At 39.4% G+C, this 17026-nt stretch overlaps 1 protein-coding gene across 6 annotated transcripts in view; it reads left to right on the top strand.

Moving 5' to 3' along the window:
- helz (helicase with zinc finger) overlaps positions 1-16510 on the top strand; it is a 293579-nt gene extending 277069 nt beyond the window's left edge. For all 6 annotated transcript variants that reach the window (XM_060844736.1, XM_060844735.1, XM_060844734.1 and 3 more), the window contains 2 exons: positions 8606-8858; positions 14731-16510. In XM_060844736.1, coding sequence (XP_060700719.1) covers positions 8606-8858; positions 14731-15062 — 585 coding nt within the window. In that variant the 3' untranslated portion in view covers positions 15063-16510. The remainder of the gene's footprint in view (positions 1-8605; positions 8859-14730) is intronic.
- The last annotated feature ends 516 nt before the right edge of the window (positions 16511-17026 follow it).

Below are 17026 nucleotides of genomic sequence, written 5' to 3'. Positions count from 1 at the left end.
ACTAAGACCTGAGGCCACAACCTTAGAGTAAAGAGGATGACCTTTTTGAACAGAGATAAATAAAAACTTCTTTAGCCAGAGTTTCATGAATCTATGGAACTCATTGCCACAGAAGGTTGTGGAGGCCAGGTCATTGAGTATATTAAACGGAGATAGATAAGTTCTTGATTGCCAAGGGGATCAAAGGTTACAGGAAGAAAGCAGGAAAATGGGATTGAAAATCCCATCAGCCATGATTGAATGGCCGAGCACACTTGATGGGCTGAATGACCTAATTTCTGCTCCTGTGTCTTATGGTCTTACAGTTCTGCATCATGACACTTCAAAAGAAACTACTGCAATTTTCTCCAAATATTCTTTGTAAAGGCACATTCTAGAAGATGTGTGATGGCCTGTTCACAAGGGCAGTGTGTAATGGTGTACAGAGCCCAGACGTGCATGAAAGACCTGACTGGAAGTGACCTTCTTACTACCAACCAAGTTACAAATTGGTGCTTGTTTGGAACTTCTGACAATGAGACATTCTGCCAGATGACATTGACTGCCTTCTTAGGCGGCCATCTGACTTGGATCAACAATCTGTTATTCTTGCAGGGCCCAAGAACTTTGTGCTGACTACTGTCTAACTTGTTATTAAAGCTGTTACTTTGTACAAGAGATCCCTGGTTTACAAACACAAGTACGAGCGCTTATACTTAAGAACATGATCCCATACAGAGATGCAATTTTAAGACCTGACATTTCCTGTGTTTATGAGTAGCTGCTTCCCATTGTCCTATATTGTGTTCTGACTTGTGAACAAATCAACTTGGAACAGGCGTCAGAGCAGAACCCATTCCCAATCCAGAGACTACCTGTACAAACATTACCACAAGAGCCAGGTGATAAGGTTATGTTCAACTATAATGTTCTGCAGCAGTGTGGCCAGATCCATCTCTCTCAATATTAGAGATAGGTAAAACCTCAGCACGTACTTACACTTAGTGTTTCTGTATTAAGGGTCCACTCGCATCTTAGTTCAGCCACACACACAGATGGCCATCAAGATGAGGGCAGCATAGGAATCATAGTAGCAGTATGAAACTGCTTAACCTACATGGGGAGCCTGGTGCTTTTCCTCTGAGAATACATTGGCTAATCAGTTGACAGTCAACAGTGATACCAAGATTGAATACCCCCCAATCAATATCCTTGGGTTTACCAATGACCAGAAACTGAACTAGACTTGACACCAGCACAGTGGCTACAAGAGCAGGTCAGAGGCTAGGAATACTGCAGCAGGTAACTCACCACCTGACTCCCCAAAGCCTGTCCACTATTTGCAAGGCACAAATCAAACGTGTGATGGAATACTCCCCATTTGCTGAATCTGTGCAACTCCAGCAATACACAAGACACTTGGCACCATCCAGGACAAACAGCTGGCTTGATAGGCACTACATACACAAGCATCCATTCCGACCAGCAATGCTCAGTAGCAGCAGTTTATGATATCTACAACATTCACTGCAGAAATTCACCAAAGATCCTTGGACAACACCTTCCAAACTCTCAACCACTTCCACCTAGAACGATACGAGCAGCAGATATATGGAAACACACCACCTTAAAGTTCCCCTCCAAGCTACATATCATCCTGACTTTGAAATATATTGGCATTCCTTCAGTGTTGCTGAGTCAAGTCCTGGAATTCACTCCCTAGGAGTATTGTGGGTCAACCGACAGAACATTGACTGCAGCAGATCAAGGTGACAACTCACCATCTCTTTCTTAAGGAAAACTAGGGGCAGCAAGGCAACAAGCAATGTCCACATCTCTCAAATGATTTTTTTAAAAATGTTGACTTGTCAATCATGCAGCACCCTTTTCTTCTGTGATATAATATTGTGATAATTTGAAGTTTTGGTTTTCTTGCATTTGTGCTGATGAGGGCAAGATGAAAAGCTTTAGCAATATTGCTATCTTGCTTCAGTGTTCAGGTTTTATACTACTAAGTGAATGTTTCTTTACAAAGTATGCAAGGATGCTGTTTTAAGATTTTTATCTCTGACTTTAATTATGCATGGACCAGCCCAGCCACACCTTTGTCTTTCCATGTTTTCTGAACTCTATAGATAGATTAATGCTGCCTTATTACTGACCAGTTTTCAATATCTCCTAACGGCATTAAAACAACTTTTTTAAAAAGCCTTGATGATACCAGTTCAATTGCGATAAACACCAGCGTGTTCTCACTGCATTCATTAAAGATAATTTTCCCTGCTTCTCCCTCAGCTAGAAGCTTGCTCAGTGTCACTCCTGTTGTAGTCACAAGTGGTGCCATTTCTCAAAGATACAATTTAGTGCACACACTTCAGTGAAATACACAAGATGTGACACTTCAATATCTTTTAATGTTCGTTGTATGGTGTCGTACGAGATAATGGAGACACAAAAGATGCACATGATCAAGCCTGTTAATGTTAATTTTATGATGAAAATCAAAAAAAAAGGACAGGTTATGAATCCATTGCAAATTCTGCATGACCGCGTACATTCTAGGGCTTGGTGTACTGCATCAAGTGCACCCAGTAAGAAGGGAGCAAGTTCATAGCATCTTCTACTATTCACTATTACTACTGCAGTTACTATTTTAAAGCATTTGTAATTTGGATGGTTTAGGTACCCAGAAAAAAGAATTGCAGAATTTTGAGAATCAGTTTAAAATTTGTTTTTAAACTGAGCCTTTACACATTAATCTATGAATACAATACAACGGAACCTTGTAATTTCTCCCAATGAGAACCAACTGTCACATTTCCAGTCAAACGTAGAATGTCGTCTTACTCCAGATGTGCTCGCAGTTGCAGGAGCTCCCAATGTTTGAAGCTGTCATCACGTTGCGTTCTAGCATCAATAGTCCTTTTACAGCAGCTAAATCAGCAGGAATCAGATTTACTCATCCAACAGGCAACCAAGCCTGTAAATGAGGCTGGCTTCCACTGGAGACTGTACAAAAGGCAGTTTTGGAGGTTAAAATTTGAAAAACATTCAGGAAATCCCTGATTTGTAACTCATTGCTGCAAAACCACATCGCAACAAATATCTGGGCCTTGTGATTCTAAATTCTCTGCTTCTGTGCTCTTGTTCAAAATGCTAAGTTCTTCAATTCTGTCTTCTCTCAAAGCTGCTAGCTACGTAAGCTGAGAGTTGATTGGTGTCGAGTGCATTTGATTTATGTTTCATGCTGTTTTGTTAATGAGGTTGATAATTGGCTAACCATTGTTGACCAGTGCATCATATTCTCTCCCCTCAAAAGAAATTGCAGCGCTTTATTGATAGAATTGAAAGATTCAAACAAATAAACAGAAATGTCATGTTTTTACATGTTTGAGTCAGTTGACTTGTACTGCTTTGCATCTTGAGTTTTTTTACCAAATGGGGACTGAACAAATCATTGAGTTTTCAACCTTGAATGTATTCCAGAAAGTCGCTACAACTACTTTAAAGCTTGATGTGTTTGTACAGATTTAGCCAATGTATTTTTGATGGAAACGTACATTTGTGTTCAATTGTAACCAAGGAAACATTGTGGTTTATCCAGTTTTGGGCATGATTTGAATTGTAGGCTGAAGAAACACTTCAGGAATTTTGGCCATTTAGAAATTTATTGTTTGAAAAGAAAGCCACCACATTGGTAAATGTGACGTGTTGATGTTTTTAAAAATGTGGGAATGCTGGGATCCATATGAATCAAGGTTTCACTGCTTAACGTTCCATTAAGCACAGGGTGGACAGTACCATTGTTTTGAAGCTATGTTGTGTTTTGAGGTTTCTTGTTTTAATTCAGAGTTTTGTTATTTGTCCAAAGGTTGATATGGAGATCAAGTAAAAGGAGCAAGTAAGACAGGCAAATAGTTTATTGATCAGGGTGCACAATTGGATATTGAAGGTGGCAACCTTTAACATCCTTAAGAGGTAGGAGCAGAGGAAGGCCATGCAGTCCATAAAGTCTACCCCACCATTCGATGAAATCATGCCTAATCTGATAACCTTCACCTCCACTTTCCTGTCTTGTCCCCAGGAGCATTGATTCCCTTACTGATAAAAAAGATCTGTCTGTCTCAGTTTTGAATGCATATAATGTCTCAAACTCAGTAACTTTCTATGTTAAAGAATTCCACAGATTCACTGCCCTCTCAGAGAAGATCCTTTTTTTATTAAACAGTTTCAACTGACGACTATTTCTCAGCAATTCCTGACTTCTCCTTTACCAAACATTCACCAGTGAATATCAACTTTCTGGCACCACTGCTGCTTAGTATTATTGCTGGAGAGTATTTGGGAGTGGATTACAGAAGATTTCAGTATGGTTCACAGCTAGAAGCAGTTGGAAAGCTGCAATTAATTCTCATGTTCAGATGACTGCAAAACAAAGTTTCATCAGTTCATGAATATTAATCAACAGCACCCCAAGGCTCAATGACAGCCTTAAACTCCAGGTCAGATTTTGCTGTTATTTAAGACTTGGATCCAGGTGTGCAGATCACAATTTCAGCATTTGTGGTTGACAGCTTGGAAGTGCTGTGAAGACAACAGAGTTAGACTTAAAGAAGACACAGACAGGATGGTGAAATCAGGAGACGTGGCAAACAAAACTAATGCAAAAAGTGTGAAGTGATGCATTTTGCTATAAAGAATGAGAGGCCTTAACGACTAAAGTATGCAATTTTAAAAAGTGTGCAGCAATAGCGGTACTTGTTTAAATACGCAAAGATCAATGTAGGTGGCAGAGCAGGTTGAGGACAGTTAATAGATGTAAGTTTTATAAATAGAAGCCATGATATGGAGATGCCAGTGTTGGACTGGGGTGGACAAGAAGTTACATGACATCAGGCCATAGACAAACAACTTTATTTGAAATCACAAGCTTTTGGAGCATTGCTTGTTCATCAGATGAAGTGAAGAGAAACACACTGGCACAGAATACACAGAGATCAAAAGCTTGTATAAATGGTGCGAATGGAGTGTCGACAAGCTGAATAATAAGTCTCTGTAGGTGATCAAAAGTGTCAGATGGTGTGAGTAAAGTGTCAACAACTGGATAGCCAGTAAAGGCATGACCTATAATCCAATTAGTTAGGGCAGAGAAATAATTACAAAAAATTGAAAATATGGTGTTACTGGAGACAAACCAAATGGCTGGAATAACATGATACATATAAGAGTTGCATGTCGAGGGTCTAACCAAAAGAACAAGTCATCCAAAATTGTACAAACTAATTAAGGTAGAGAGGTCATAACAAGTTATCAAAGTGATAGTGTCAAACGAGACAGTAAGGAATCCCTTCAATTGCTATTCAGCTGTTGACACTTTACTCACACTGTCTGACACTTTTGATCACCTGCAGAAACTTATTATTCAGCTTGTCAACACTCTCTCACACCACTTGTACAATGATTTCATCTCCCTGCCTATACATTCTGTGCCTGTGTGCGCTTCACCTGATGAAGGAGCAGCGCTCCGAAAAGCTTCTGATTTTAAGTAAACCTGTTGGACTATAACTTGGTGTTGTGTGACTTCTGACTTTACAAATAGAGGCATAGAGATAACATCAAGTTATGATGAGCTGAACCACTATAAAGCACTAATTCAGCCTTAACTGGAGTATTGTGTCCAATTCTGGTTTCCACAGTCGAGGAACAGCATGACTGAGGAATGCAGAAAAAGATTTAAGAGATTTGGTTCTGCAGACGAGGGACTTCAGTTGTAAGGATAGATTGCAGAAATTAGGCTGTTCTCAAAGCGAAGGTCAAGAGGAGATTAAGTGCTCAAAATTATAAGGGCGTTAGATGGGAGTAGATGGAGATAAATTGTTTCCATTGGCAGAATGGTTAAGAACTATGGGACACAGAATTAAGATGACTAGAAAAAGAACCAATGGCAAAATATGGAAAAGATATTTTTAAGCAACAAATGGTTGCCACCCAAGTGTGGTGGAGGTAGGTACCTGCAAAACATTGAAGAGAGAGTTGGAGTAGCTGAGTTGCTGTTGGAGCCATGACAAGCCTAATGGCTGTCTCCTATGCGGTAACCATTCTCGGATTCTGTGTACCATGTGTATACATTGTATAATTGTATCATTGAAAGTGCTGCATGAAGTTTAAAGCTGTCAACGCATAATTAAACTGAATGCTGGGAGGTCAAGGATTCCTGCTCCCACTCCCCAGACTATGCACATATTCAAGGCTGGCACTTCAGTGCAGTACAAAGGGAGTGCTGCACTGTTTGAACTGTCATCTTTCAGATCTGTTCAACAGAGGTCCTGTCTGTCATCTCGCGTGCGTGTAACAGATTTCATTGGATTGTTAGAAAACAGACCAGAGGCATTCCCATGAGTCTTACCAACATTTATCTGTCAATGAACTACAGATGATCTGGTTATTTTATTTCACTGCAGATTTGTGTGATCTTTGTGTGTAAAGTGGCTATGCGTTGTAATTATTTTATTCAACCTATTTGGGCATGTTATGACACATTGGTTAGATGGGACTTGAACCTAGACCATCTGGCCCAGAGATAGGGACATTATCACTACACCGGCAGAGCCTCTGTTGTGTTTTATACGTTGATTAAATTCAGAGAGTACAATTGGTTGCAAAGCTGTTCAGTTCATCCTGAGTTTCCAATAAACAACATACAAATGCAAAATTTCTTTTGACTGGTTAATGGCATGAGTATCATATGCTGCTATAACTTGGTTTTGTTTACTGAAGTTCCAAAATTGTGCAAGAGTTGAACATTGAATCTAGGAATGTAGGGCCGTTAACTTGCAAGTGGTTTTACTTCTCACATAACATGAATTCTAAGCAGCTGTCCAACTGCCCCCACCACCACTAGTTCATTGACACTTCTATACAAGACCCACTTTACGTATCTGATACTTTTATCGGTAGCAGCAATCCCAAAAAAATTCTTTAATAAGTGTACATGTTTTAAAGTCTGCAAAACCCAGCATGAAAACAGTGCCTATTTGACTGGCTGCATTTGTTGGGTAAATATCATTTTCAGCATGGAACAACTGCTTAAATTATAATGTAGAATTAATTGCCCTTTCTCAAGGGCTGGTTTAACAAAATGTCAATGGAATTAAAGTTCCTTCAGAATTAAATAAACCTTTATTTAGCTATGAGGAAGTGGGGACTACTGGTGCTGGAGATCAGTTGAGAGTATGGAGCTGGAAAGGCACAGCAGGTCAAGCAGCATCCGAGGTGCAGCAGAATCAAAGTTTCGGGCAAGATCCCTTCATCACCCTTGCCTGATGAAAGGCTCTTGCCCAAAACGTCAATTCTCCCGCTCCTCAGATGCTGCCTCTCCTGCTGTGCTTTTCCAGCACCCCGCTCTGGATTCTTTATTTAGCTATGCCCTATGCTGAGGGGTGACCTTATAGAGGTTTATAAAATCATGAGAGGCATGGATAGGATAAATAGACAAAGTCTCTTCCCTGGGGTGGGCAAGACCAGAACTAGAGGGCATATGTTTAGGGTGAGAGGGGAAAGATATAAAAGAGACGTAAGGGGCAATTTTTTCACGCAGAGGGTGGTATTTGTATGGAATGGGCTGCTGGAGGAAGTGTGGAGGCTAGTACCATTACAACATTTAAAAGGTATCTGGATGAGTATATGAATAGGAAGAGTTTGGAGGGTTATGGGTCGGGTGCTACCAGGTGGGACTAGATTGGGTTGCAATATCTGACTGGCGTGGACAAGTTGGACCAAAGGGGTTTGTTTCCATGCTGTACGTCTCTAGGACTCTGTGTCTCGGCAGGAATAAATTTTGTGCTTTATAAGTGTGCTGTAAATATCAGTTATTTGAAAGATGCAGATCAGTGATATTTATTCAACGTGTCTAACTGAACTAACCACTCAAGCAGTGGATAAAAAGAGTTGCAATTACTTTTAAAGTGAGAGATTCTACAATGCTTGGGAAGTGAGCAGTAGTTTGAATTTAGAGGAATTACTGCTGAAACAGAAGAAGGGGACGAAGGTAGATGCATTGACTGGTGTTAGTCAGTTTAATGATTTGAAATAAAGCTGATTTTTCTTAAACTTTACTTTCTTTATGAATATTAGTGGAGTAGGCAAATTTTGCATTTGTCCCTTTTTCTTTAACAGCTTTGTCTGAGGATGAGGGATGTCTATTCACACACTGCATCAATAGCACTTGTGGGAGAAAGCCAGGAGACTCTAAGAGTGATTCAAATTTTTCTTCTCTCACCCTCATCCCTTGTTCTCCATTTCTGGGAGATCCCTCAGTCTCCCTTTTTTACACTTGCCCATTTGATCCTGCTCAAATTGAAATCTTCCCAAGAAAGAATCATTCCAAAAAAATACCCTGGATGCTGTGGTGATACTTCTGAACTGCTCTTAATAAATGAAAATAATCAGATATTGACATTATTTAATCAATCATAAAATTTTTTGTTTTCAACATTTTAGAAGTTGACATTTCACTGATTGATTGATTGTTGGGCTTTTAATAAAAATATGTACCATGAAATTTTCATTGTGTAATAAATGAAAGTCATGCGATGTTATCCTGCTGTTATTACGATTTCCCATACAGTATGAAGCCAGAGGACCAGGAAGGCCTTTGTACCAAAGAAGAATTTCAGCCGGTTCTGTTCAAGCATTTCCTGAAGATTCTAGTAATCCTCAAGGCAATCTTAATCAATGTAAGGAGCTTCAAGATCACAGCAACCATCCGTCATACAACTATACATCTCCAGAGATGTGGGTGAATGCTAATTCTTCAGCCGCCTTCCAGAATATTCTCTGCAATGGTTCCAACAGAGCAGTGGCACCACGGGACCTTTTAGGTATAGTAGCTTGACCCTTGTGTTTCTGAAGTGTTCATGCGCTGACCTACCCATCTGAAGACCGAGTGCTCTTCCCTGTTCTCTTCCACCCACCTCAAAGGAATCGAGTTGATCCTAGATACTGTACATTTTCCCAAGATGTATTCAAGAATCTATGATGTGGAGGAGCCGGTGTTGAACTAGGGTGGACAAAGTAAAAAAAAAGGTGAAAGTGAGGACTGCAGATGCTGGAGATTAGAGTCAAGATGTGGTGCTGGAAAAGCACAGCAGGTCAGGGCAGCTTCCGAGGAGCAGGAGAATCGATGTTTCTGGCACAGGCCCTTCATTGGGAAGCCTTCCAACAGATTTATTTGAAAGTGCAAGCTTCCAGAGCCAAAAGCTAGTACTTCCAAATAAACCTGTTGGACTCTAACCTGGTGTTGTGTGGTTTTTAACTGCAAGCATCTAGTTAAGTTTGTGAAATCCTTACTCGAGTATTACTTGTATTTTCTAGTAAGGCCTCTCGTCATTGCCTCATATCAGCAACATCTTGGTTGGGTAATGCTGAGCATTAACATGCGATAGCAACAAAGTCAGGCACAAGTAGAAGTTTCAGTTTGCTCAGTTCCTGGTCCGTGTTATCTCAAGTGAGACAGCACAGAGTGGAAATGGTGATTTTTTTTTTAATTGTTAACCAACATTATTAAGAGGAATGGAACCAAGATGAATAAATGGAGCTGAGATTTAGAATAGCAATAAATTGAATTTTAGTGGGACAGACTTGAGCTGAAACCTAACTCTATGCCTTGGGTTCCAAGTAGTGTCTCTCAGTCAAAAAGGTCCAGAGGTAAAATTATATTGATGAAATTATGCTTCACTGTTTGTTCCCAGGGACTGACATGTAGATACATCCCATTAGCATGAATGGTGTTTGGATAAGAAACTATGCTGTTGATTACGAGCATCATTTGGAGGTTAGGGGCAAAGAAAATAAATTAAACACTTTGCATTTTCAAAAGTTATCACTTAAGCTGATCAGTAGAAGTAACAAATGGTAGGTAATAAACATGTCCAACAGGTGAGGATCCAACCATCTCCTTTTAACTTTCAATGGTATTATGATTACTGAATTCCCCACCACCAAGATCCCTGGGGTTTACCATTGACCGGAAGTGAACTGGACCAGTTATATAAATACAGTAGGTACAAGGGCAGATCAGAGGTGAGGAATTCTATAATCAATAACTTGCTTTTCTCATTCTTCAAAGAATTTCCACCATCTAAAGGCAGTATGCTGGAACACTCTTTGTCTGGATGAGTGCACTCCAACAGCATTCTAGAAGCTTGACACCATCCAGGACAAAGCAGCCCACTTGATTGCCATTGGAGCCACCACTTTCACCATGTTCGCACTGTCCACCATGTACTGTGACAGAGATGTGCACCATCGACAAGTCTCACCAAGGCTCCTTCAATAGCGCCTTCCAAGCCTGTGATCTGTATTACTTAAAAAGATGAGGGCAGCAGATACACAGGAGCACCACCATTTGTAAATTCTATACCATACTTTCTGTTGTGATGTCAAAATCCTGGAACACACTATTCCTAAAAACATTCTGAATGTACCTACCCTCCACAGACTGCAGTTGTTCAACACCATCTTCTAAAGGAGAAATGAGGACTGCAAATGCCCACCTTCATCTACCTATCGCCTTCCTAGCTACCACCTCCTCCCCCCCACCACCACCACCACCACCACTACCAAGAGCTTATGCTGGAAATGTCAAGTCCTCTGCTACTCGGGTGCTGCCTGATCTGCTGTGGTTTTCTAGTGCCACATTTTTTGACCAACGACTAAAGGACAATTAAAGATCAGTAACAAATACTGGCCTCATCAGCAATATCCCTGTCCTCTTAAAGAATAAATTAGAATTGATTAGCAAATTTTTTTGGGTTTGCTAAATTAAGATTGAGGTAACTGCAAAGGTTTTTAATCCTTGTCTTTAATTTCAGTCCCCTTTGAGCTCTGTTATTAACATTTTATAGGTCAATTCATAAACAGAGGTTTGTAAATTTGGAAAAAAACTTCAAGAGCTTTGGAGGGAAAATATCACAGTGCAGCAGTTCCTAGAGGAAAACCTGGCAGTCTGAAGTTTAATTGAATCTCCTGTCCTGTATATCAAAAATCAACATCCTGAAATGTCTTTGGGAAAACAATTAATTGAAGTGATTTAGCCGGAAGCTGTTAACAATAGATAGAGATCAGCAGAATAGAGACTGCCTCCTTCAGAGAATATAATGAGGTAGGAAATCTGCAGAGCCTTTTAATTATCTCCAATAAATATTCTGCACTTTTCTGCATCAACTAATTGTAATAGATGCTATTTGTAATCGAGGGTATACAAACAATTCAGTCATGTCTCTGAATCAACAAATAAATTGAATTTATGAATATTGAGGCAAAATTATTTTGATGGTAACAATTGTCTTGAGAAATCTAATTGCTGTCAGATTTTAGAAAATATAATAGCATGTATTTGATTAATATTCAACATACATTCTTGAAATAATCACAATCTGTACAATAAAATCAGGATTCGTCATTTCCCACAAATTGAAGTCATTTTTATTTTTGGTGAAGAGGATGAAATTGCAGTGAGTTTTACTTTCCAGTTAGCTGTGGGATATCAGTGCAAGCTAGATTATGTCAATTCAAGCATAATTGATATTCAGAGACTTTTCAGACTCTCAGAATTGTTATGACATAGTGGGGACCATTCAGCCTGCACTGATATTGTTATCTAATTCCTATAATGTGAAAGAGTTGGAGGTGGTAAAGTGATTCTTAAAGCTGAGTGATGCAGTAGTCAAGAGATAAGTGGGAGGGGAGTAGGGCTGGGGGAGGGTAGCTGAGGATACGATAAGTAAATGAAGAAGCGGATAGGTGGGCTCTTGACCTGTCCTACCTGTCCATCTTCCTTCCCACTGATCTGCTCCACCCTCCTCTCTGACCTGTTGCCTTCTCCCCCACCTTCATCTACTTATCGCATCCTTAGCTACCTTCCCCCTAGCCCCACCCCTCTCCCATTTATCTCTCAGCCCCCTTAGGCCACCCACTCATTCCTGTTGAAGATCTTATGTTCGAAACGTCAATTCTCCTGCTCCTCGGTTGCTACCTGACTAGCTGTGCTTTTCCAGCCCCACACTCTTTGACTATTTTTGAGGCCCAAGCCAGAATCATGTCATAATTTTTCAGCTCTCAAAGAAGTCAGATTGGACTCACTGAACCCACTTCTAAGCGGATGTCAATTGATTGCATAAGAACTACCTATGGATTAGTTCAAATGTGAAGTTAAACTGACAGTCATACACAAATTGCAAGTGAGTTAGGACATACAATATTAAATCAGTTGGGTTTAAAGATTTTTGCCCCACAATGCCAAGTCTCCAAAGTCATCCTAATAAGAGTCCAAGCATGTGATTTGATTGGGTGAAGGGGTCATAACTGTATCCAATACTTTGCTGTTGCCAGGACCCATTGTCATTCACCCTCCCTACAGATCTCAGCTGAGGGGCATTGAGAATATGTTCAAGCAGGAGAGTTGAAAGTGACCGCTTTTGACATCAAGGCGCTCTGGCCAAATTCAGTGGGAATTAGATTCAAAATATTCCCATTGATAGTTGGAGACATACATAGCACAAAAGAAAATAGTTGTTGTTTGAGATCAATCATCTCAGTCCGAGGATTTCATAACAGGAGCTCCTTATGATTGTTCCTGAGGACCAACTATCATCAACTATTTTAGCAATAACCACCTTCTGTCATACAGTCAGAATTAGAGATGCTTGTTGATGTCTGCACAGTGAGCAACACCTTTTGAGATTCAGACACTGGAATAGTCTGTGCCCAAGCACAGCAACAATATGTTGACAATATCTTGACCTGAAAAGTAGGAAGTTATATTCACACCATACAAGTCCCAGACATCACCAGTAAGACTGGATCTTACCACATTCCATTGACATTCAATGGCAATACCATATCTGGCACAATGGAAGGTGGTTGTTGTCAGACATGAGTCATTTCGGGTCCAGGACATCTCTGCTGGAGTTGCTGAGGGTAGTTTCCTATGTTTGACCATCTTCCGCTGCTTCAAAATTCAGCTTCTCTCAATGTTCATCAAAAATTGCTCATTGTTCAGCAACATTTGCAACCCCTCAGATACTAAAGCAGCCCTAGTTATTGTTTTGCCCTCAATGTATTTGTAAACTCTCTTTGGATTCTCCTTAACCCTATTTGCCAAAGCTACCTTGTTACCTTTTTCCCCTCCTGATTTCCCTCTTGAGTATATGCCTACTGTACATATATTCCTCTTGGCATTCACTCAATCCCAGCTGTCTGTACCTGACTTATGCCTTTTTTTTTCTTGACCAGAACCTCAATTTTTCTAAGTCATCCAGAGTTCCCTACACCTACCAGCTTTAGCATTCATTATAACAGGACTGTCTCTGAAGTCATGTTGTCTTTTTTTTAAATGCTTCTTGCTGATTACCATGAAAATTAGCCTTCCTCCAATTTGGAACTTAACTTATAGATTAGGTCTATCCTTTACCCTAAATATTTTAAACTTAATAGAATTGTGATTGTTTTCTCCAAAGTGCTCTTGTGCGCACCTAACAAATTCCTTTCCATCCAAGCCCTTAACACTATGACATTCCACTTTATGTTTGCAAAGTTAAAATCCCCTACCATAACAACCCTATTGTTCTTACGGATATCTGAGATCTCCTTACATATTTACTGCTCACTTTCTCACAAATTATTGGAGATCTACAGTATCAAGGTGATCATCTCTTTCCTATTTCTCAATTCCATCCATATAACTTCACTGGACATTTTCCCAGGAATATCCCCCCAAAGTACATTTGTAATTTTTATCTTTAACCACAAGCTCCCTCTTCTTTGGCCCTCCTTTCTATGTACCCCATACACCATGGAACATTAAGCTGTCAGTCGATATTTGTTTTTTTCTGTTTGATCTTGCAAGTTTCCTTTAAAGTGAGGAATACCCTTTCTACACCTTTTTCTTCCAAAGTGTAGGTTTTGTGGGTCTCACGCTCCAAGTACCAATGATACTTTATGACCACATACTTGACCCTTCACAGGACCTGCCAAGCATGCTTTCTGTCGCAGAGGACCTTCTGACTTCATGGCTTGTGTAATGAAACATTGTATCACTGGTGTCCTTCCATTCCCGTATAACAATGTTCTTAAGCTGGAATTTTGAGAAAGATTAACATCCATTTTGTGCTGGTTCATATAGGCTGACAGCTCTCTCACACCTTGTCCAAGTGCCAGTGCTTCATGTGTGAGCTAATGGTGTCCATGTAAGGTGAACAGACTCAGGCAGGGAGTTGAAGTTTGTCCTTACCCAACATGCACTGATGAATGTGGAGCATTTATAGAAATGTTGAACTATAATTCCCCTCTCTCACCAGATGCATTGCAGTTAACTGTTGTGGCCCTACGCCTTTCCAATCACATATCAGCTCATCAGTATATGGACTTGCCTACAAGGCTGTTAGATTTTGTTCCCCCTACTTCCTGAATTGAGCGTTCACTCACCGAAACCATCAGGGAGTCCACTCAGATTATTATTTACTAAAATGTGTCAATTTATTTGTTACCAGATTCCAACCTTAATGCTCCTATTAATCTGTCTGCAACATTTAAAAACTGCTCCAACATGAAAGTAAGAGACTACCCAAAAAAGGCTTGTTGTGGGAATGGTGTAAACATTTCACATTTGTGGCAATTTGATTGAGCCCTGCTCTTGCTCTACCTCAATCCTTTACACCACTTTGACATTGACCTGTTTTGTTTTGATTACAGTTCAATCCAAGAAACTAAGAACCCCAGAAGAGCACCTAAAGCCAGAGAATGTATCGCAGCTGTCAGCAAACTCGTTCAACTACAATGTGCTCCAGCACCTTGGCCAGTTTCCCCCACTCCTGTCCAACAGCCAGATCACAGAGTCCAGCAGCCAGCAGAAAGCAAGTGGAAACAAACCAGTCATGTCGTATGCCAATGCATTACGGGCTCCACCAAAGCCTAAACCTCCACCTGAGCCTGCAAAGAAAAATGGCGACCCCCTGTCTTTGTTTCAGGAACTTAGCATAGGCAGTTCATCAGGTAGCAATGGATATTACTCTTATTTCAAATAAAAAAAAGGTTGTTGCTTTTTAGATAATAAAATGAGTCAGAACAGTCAGAAATATAGTTTGTTAAAAGTATTCAGAATTTCTGTGACAAAACTTCCTGGAATTTTTTTTGTTTTTTTTTGTTTTATTTTGTCAGAAGGGTCTTATCCTGTGTATATTTTACATTACTGTATGTACTTTGTCGTTGATCATAGATTCCTAAATTCAACCTTATTTCTTTCGACAAAAAAAACAAAAAAAAATCTTTGATATGCTTAGGTAAATCTTGTATCAGCTCAGAAAAAAAATGGGAAAAAAAGTTTTTAAGCAGAGCATTAATTTTTGAGTCACTTTTTAAGAATACTTTGCTGACATATAGTAGTATACAGTGCTGGGGCTCTGTACTAGACATAGCCAGCTTACACGAGGAAGAGGACAACAAAATTTGTTTCATTTCAAGCAAAGTTTCTTAAAAATGTTAATTTCATTCAGAAGCATTTTGATCAATTGAAAGATTTTACTCTGTGTAAAGTGTTATTGTAAACAAACTGCTTTTAACTTAAAAATAGGATATATATTTGCATAAACATACACACATGTATATTAAAATTCAGTTTAGACCCAAAGCTTTTACTTTTTAAATAAAAAGGCAGAAATCACTGCAGTAAACATAAGCACACCTTCATCACACATGCTCTGCGTTTTAGTTGCTTTCTGGGACAAGCTGACAGCTTTGCTCATTTTACAGTTAATTTGATAGATTTTTTAAAAATTGAATCATGAAGATTAAATAAATCTAGATATGCTGGTGCTTAGTAGATTATTAACTTTTTAAAAAGTGTGAATTTAGTTTAAAAGAAAAAGTTATTATTTGACTTCACTATGCATGTGTAAATGTTTTTAAATCTGGCTTTTTTTTCTTTTGAAGGATTACACAACTGTGTTGAACTTCATAGCTTTTATTGTAGTTTTAATTTTGGTACATTATTTGATGTTTACATTAAAATGTGATGACACAAACAAAATTCTAATATTCTAACTTTTTTTTTCTTCTGGAAATACAATTGCAGAGTGGCATCACTTTATTTACATGTTTCTGTTCAAAGCAATTTTTCCTCTCCTCCTTACCCCTCCCACATGCAGAAAAGTTATGAAACTTTGCTATCAGCATTTTACCAGCTATCGATGAACATGTGCAACTTGAAATATGTTCCTGTATGTTCTCCACCTTATAAATACATTTTTGTTTTGATTTGTTTCATTGCAGTTTTATTTCTCTGGTTCCCTTCAGTTTGTTTTCACTTGTATCAGTCCTGATAGTGGTTGGGTGACATTCTTTTTCAGGTGTTTTTCTGTCCTCCGTCTCTTCTCTCCTCTCCCCCCCCCCCCCCCCTCCAAACTTCTGATAACTTTTGTTTTCTTACTCTGGGCATTGCAATAGCTGCTGCAGTCAGGAAATGTGTAATAGTTTCCATCTGCTTTTATTTTCTTTTGTTCAGTATTAAAGTATTTAAATTGGACTTCCTTGTCTGCCTTTTTCTATAGAGTTAGTTGAAGTTCACTGCACGATGGCTTTCGCCTCCATGGTTGTGTTAGACTGTACTGCACACAATGGACAAGGGCTGTTTGCTTTTCATTTTCATGGGTGGGCTACATGAATATTTACCACAATGAGCATCTGCAGGTATTGCATACACGTCTCAATTCATGTTCCTAGTCATCTAAGGTTGTACTAAAGGATTTATCCATGAATAGGGCAACAGAGCAAGTTTTCAAACAGGTAGGCCCACACAACTCGAGCAGAGTAGGTCAGGAATAAGAAATGCTTTTGCCCGAGTACAACTGGGTTGTTTTGGTTATTGTGATCACCCATAGCCTACAGATCAGGGTCTAGACTCACCTAATTTTACTCTGCAACTCTCACAAACCATTCAACATTGCTTTATAGTCATCACTCTTCTTGATATTTAGTACAGAATTGCATCAAT

The sequence above is a fragment of the Hemiscyllium ocellatum genome, chromosome 25 (genome assembly GCF_020745735.1).
Source record: "Hemiscyllium ocellatum isolate sHemOce1 chromosome 25, sHemOce1.pat.X.cur, whole genome shotgun sequence".
NCBI lineage: Eukaryota > Metazoa > Chordata > Chondrichthyes > Orectolobiformes > Hemiscylliidae > Hemiscyllium > Hemiscyllium ocellatum.
Note: the sequence above shows the minus strand (reverse complement) of the source record. Positions and strands in the feature narration are given on the sequence as shown.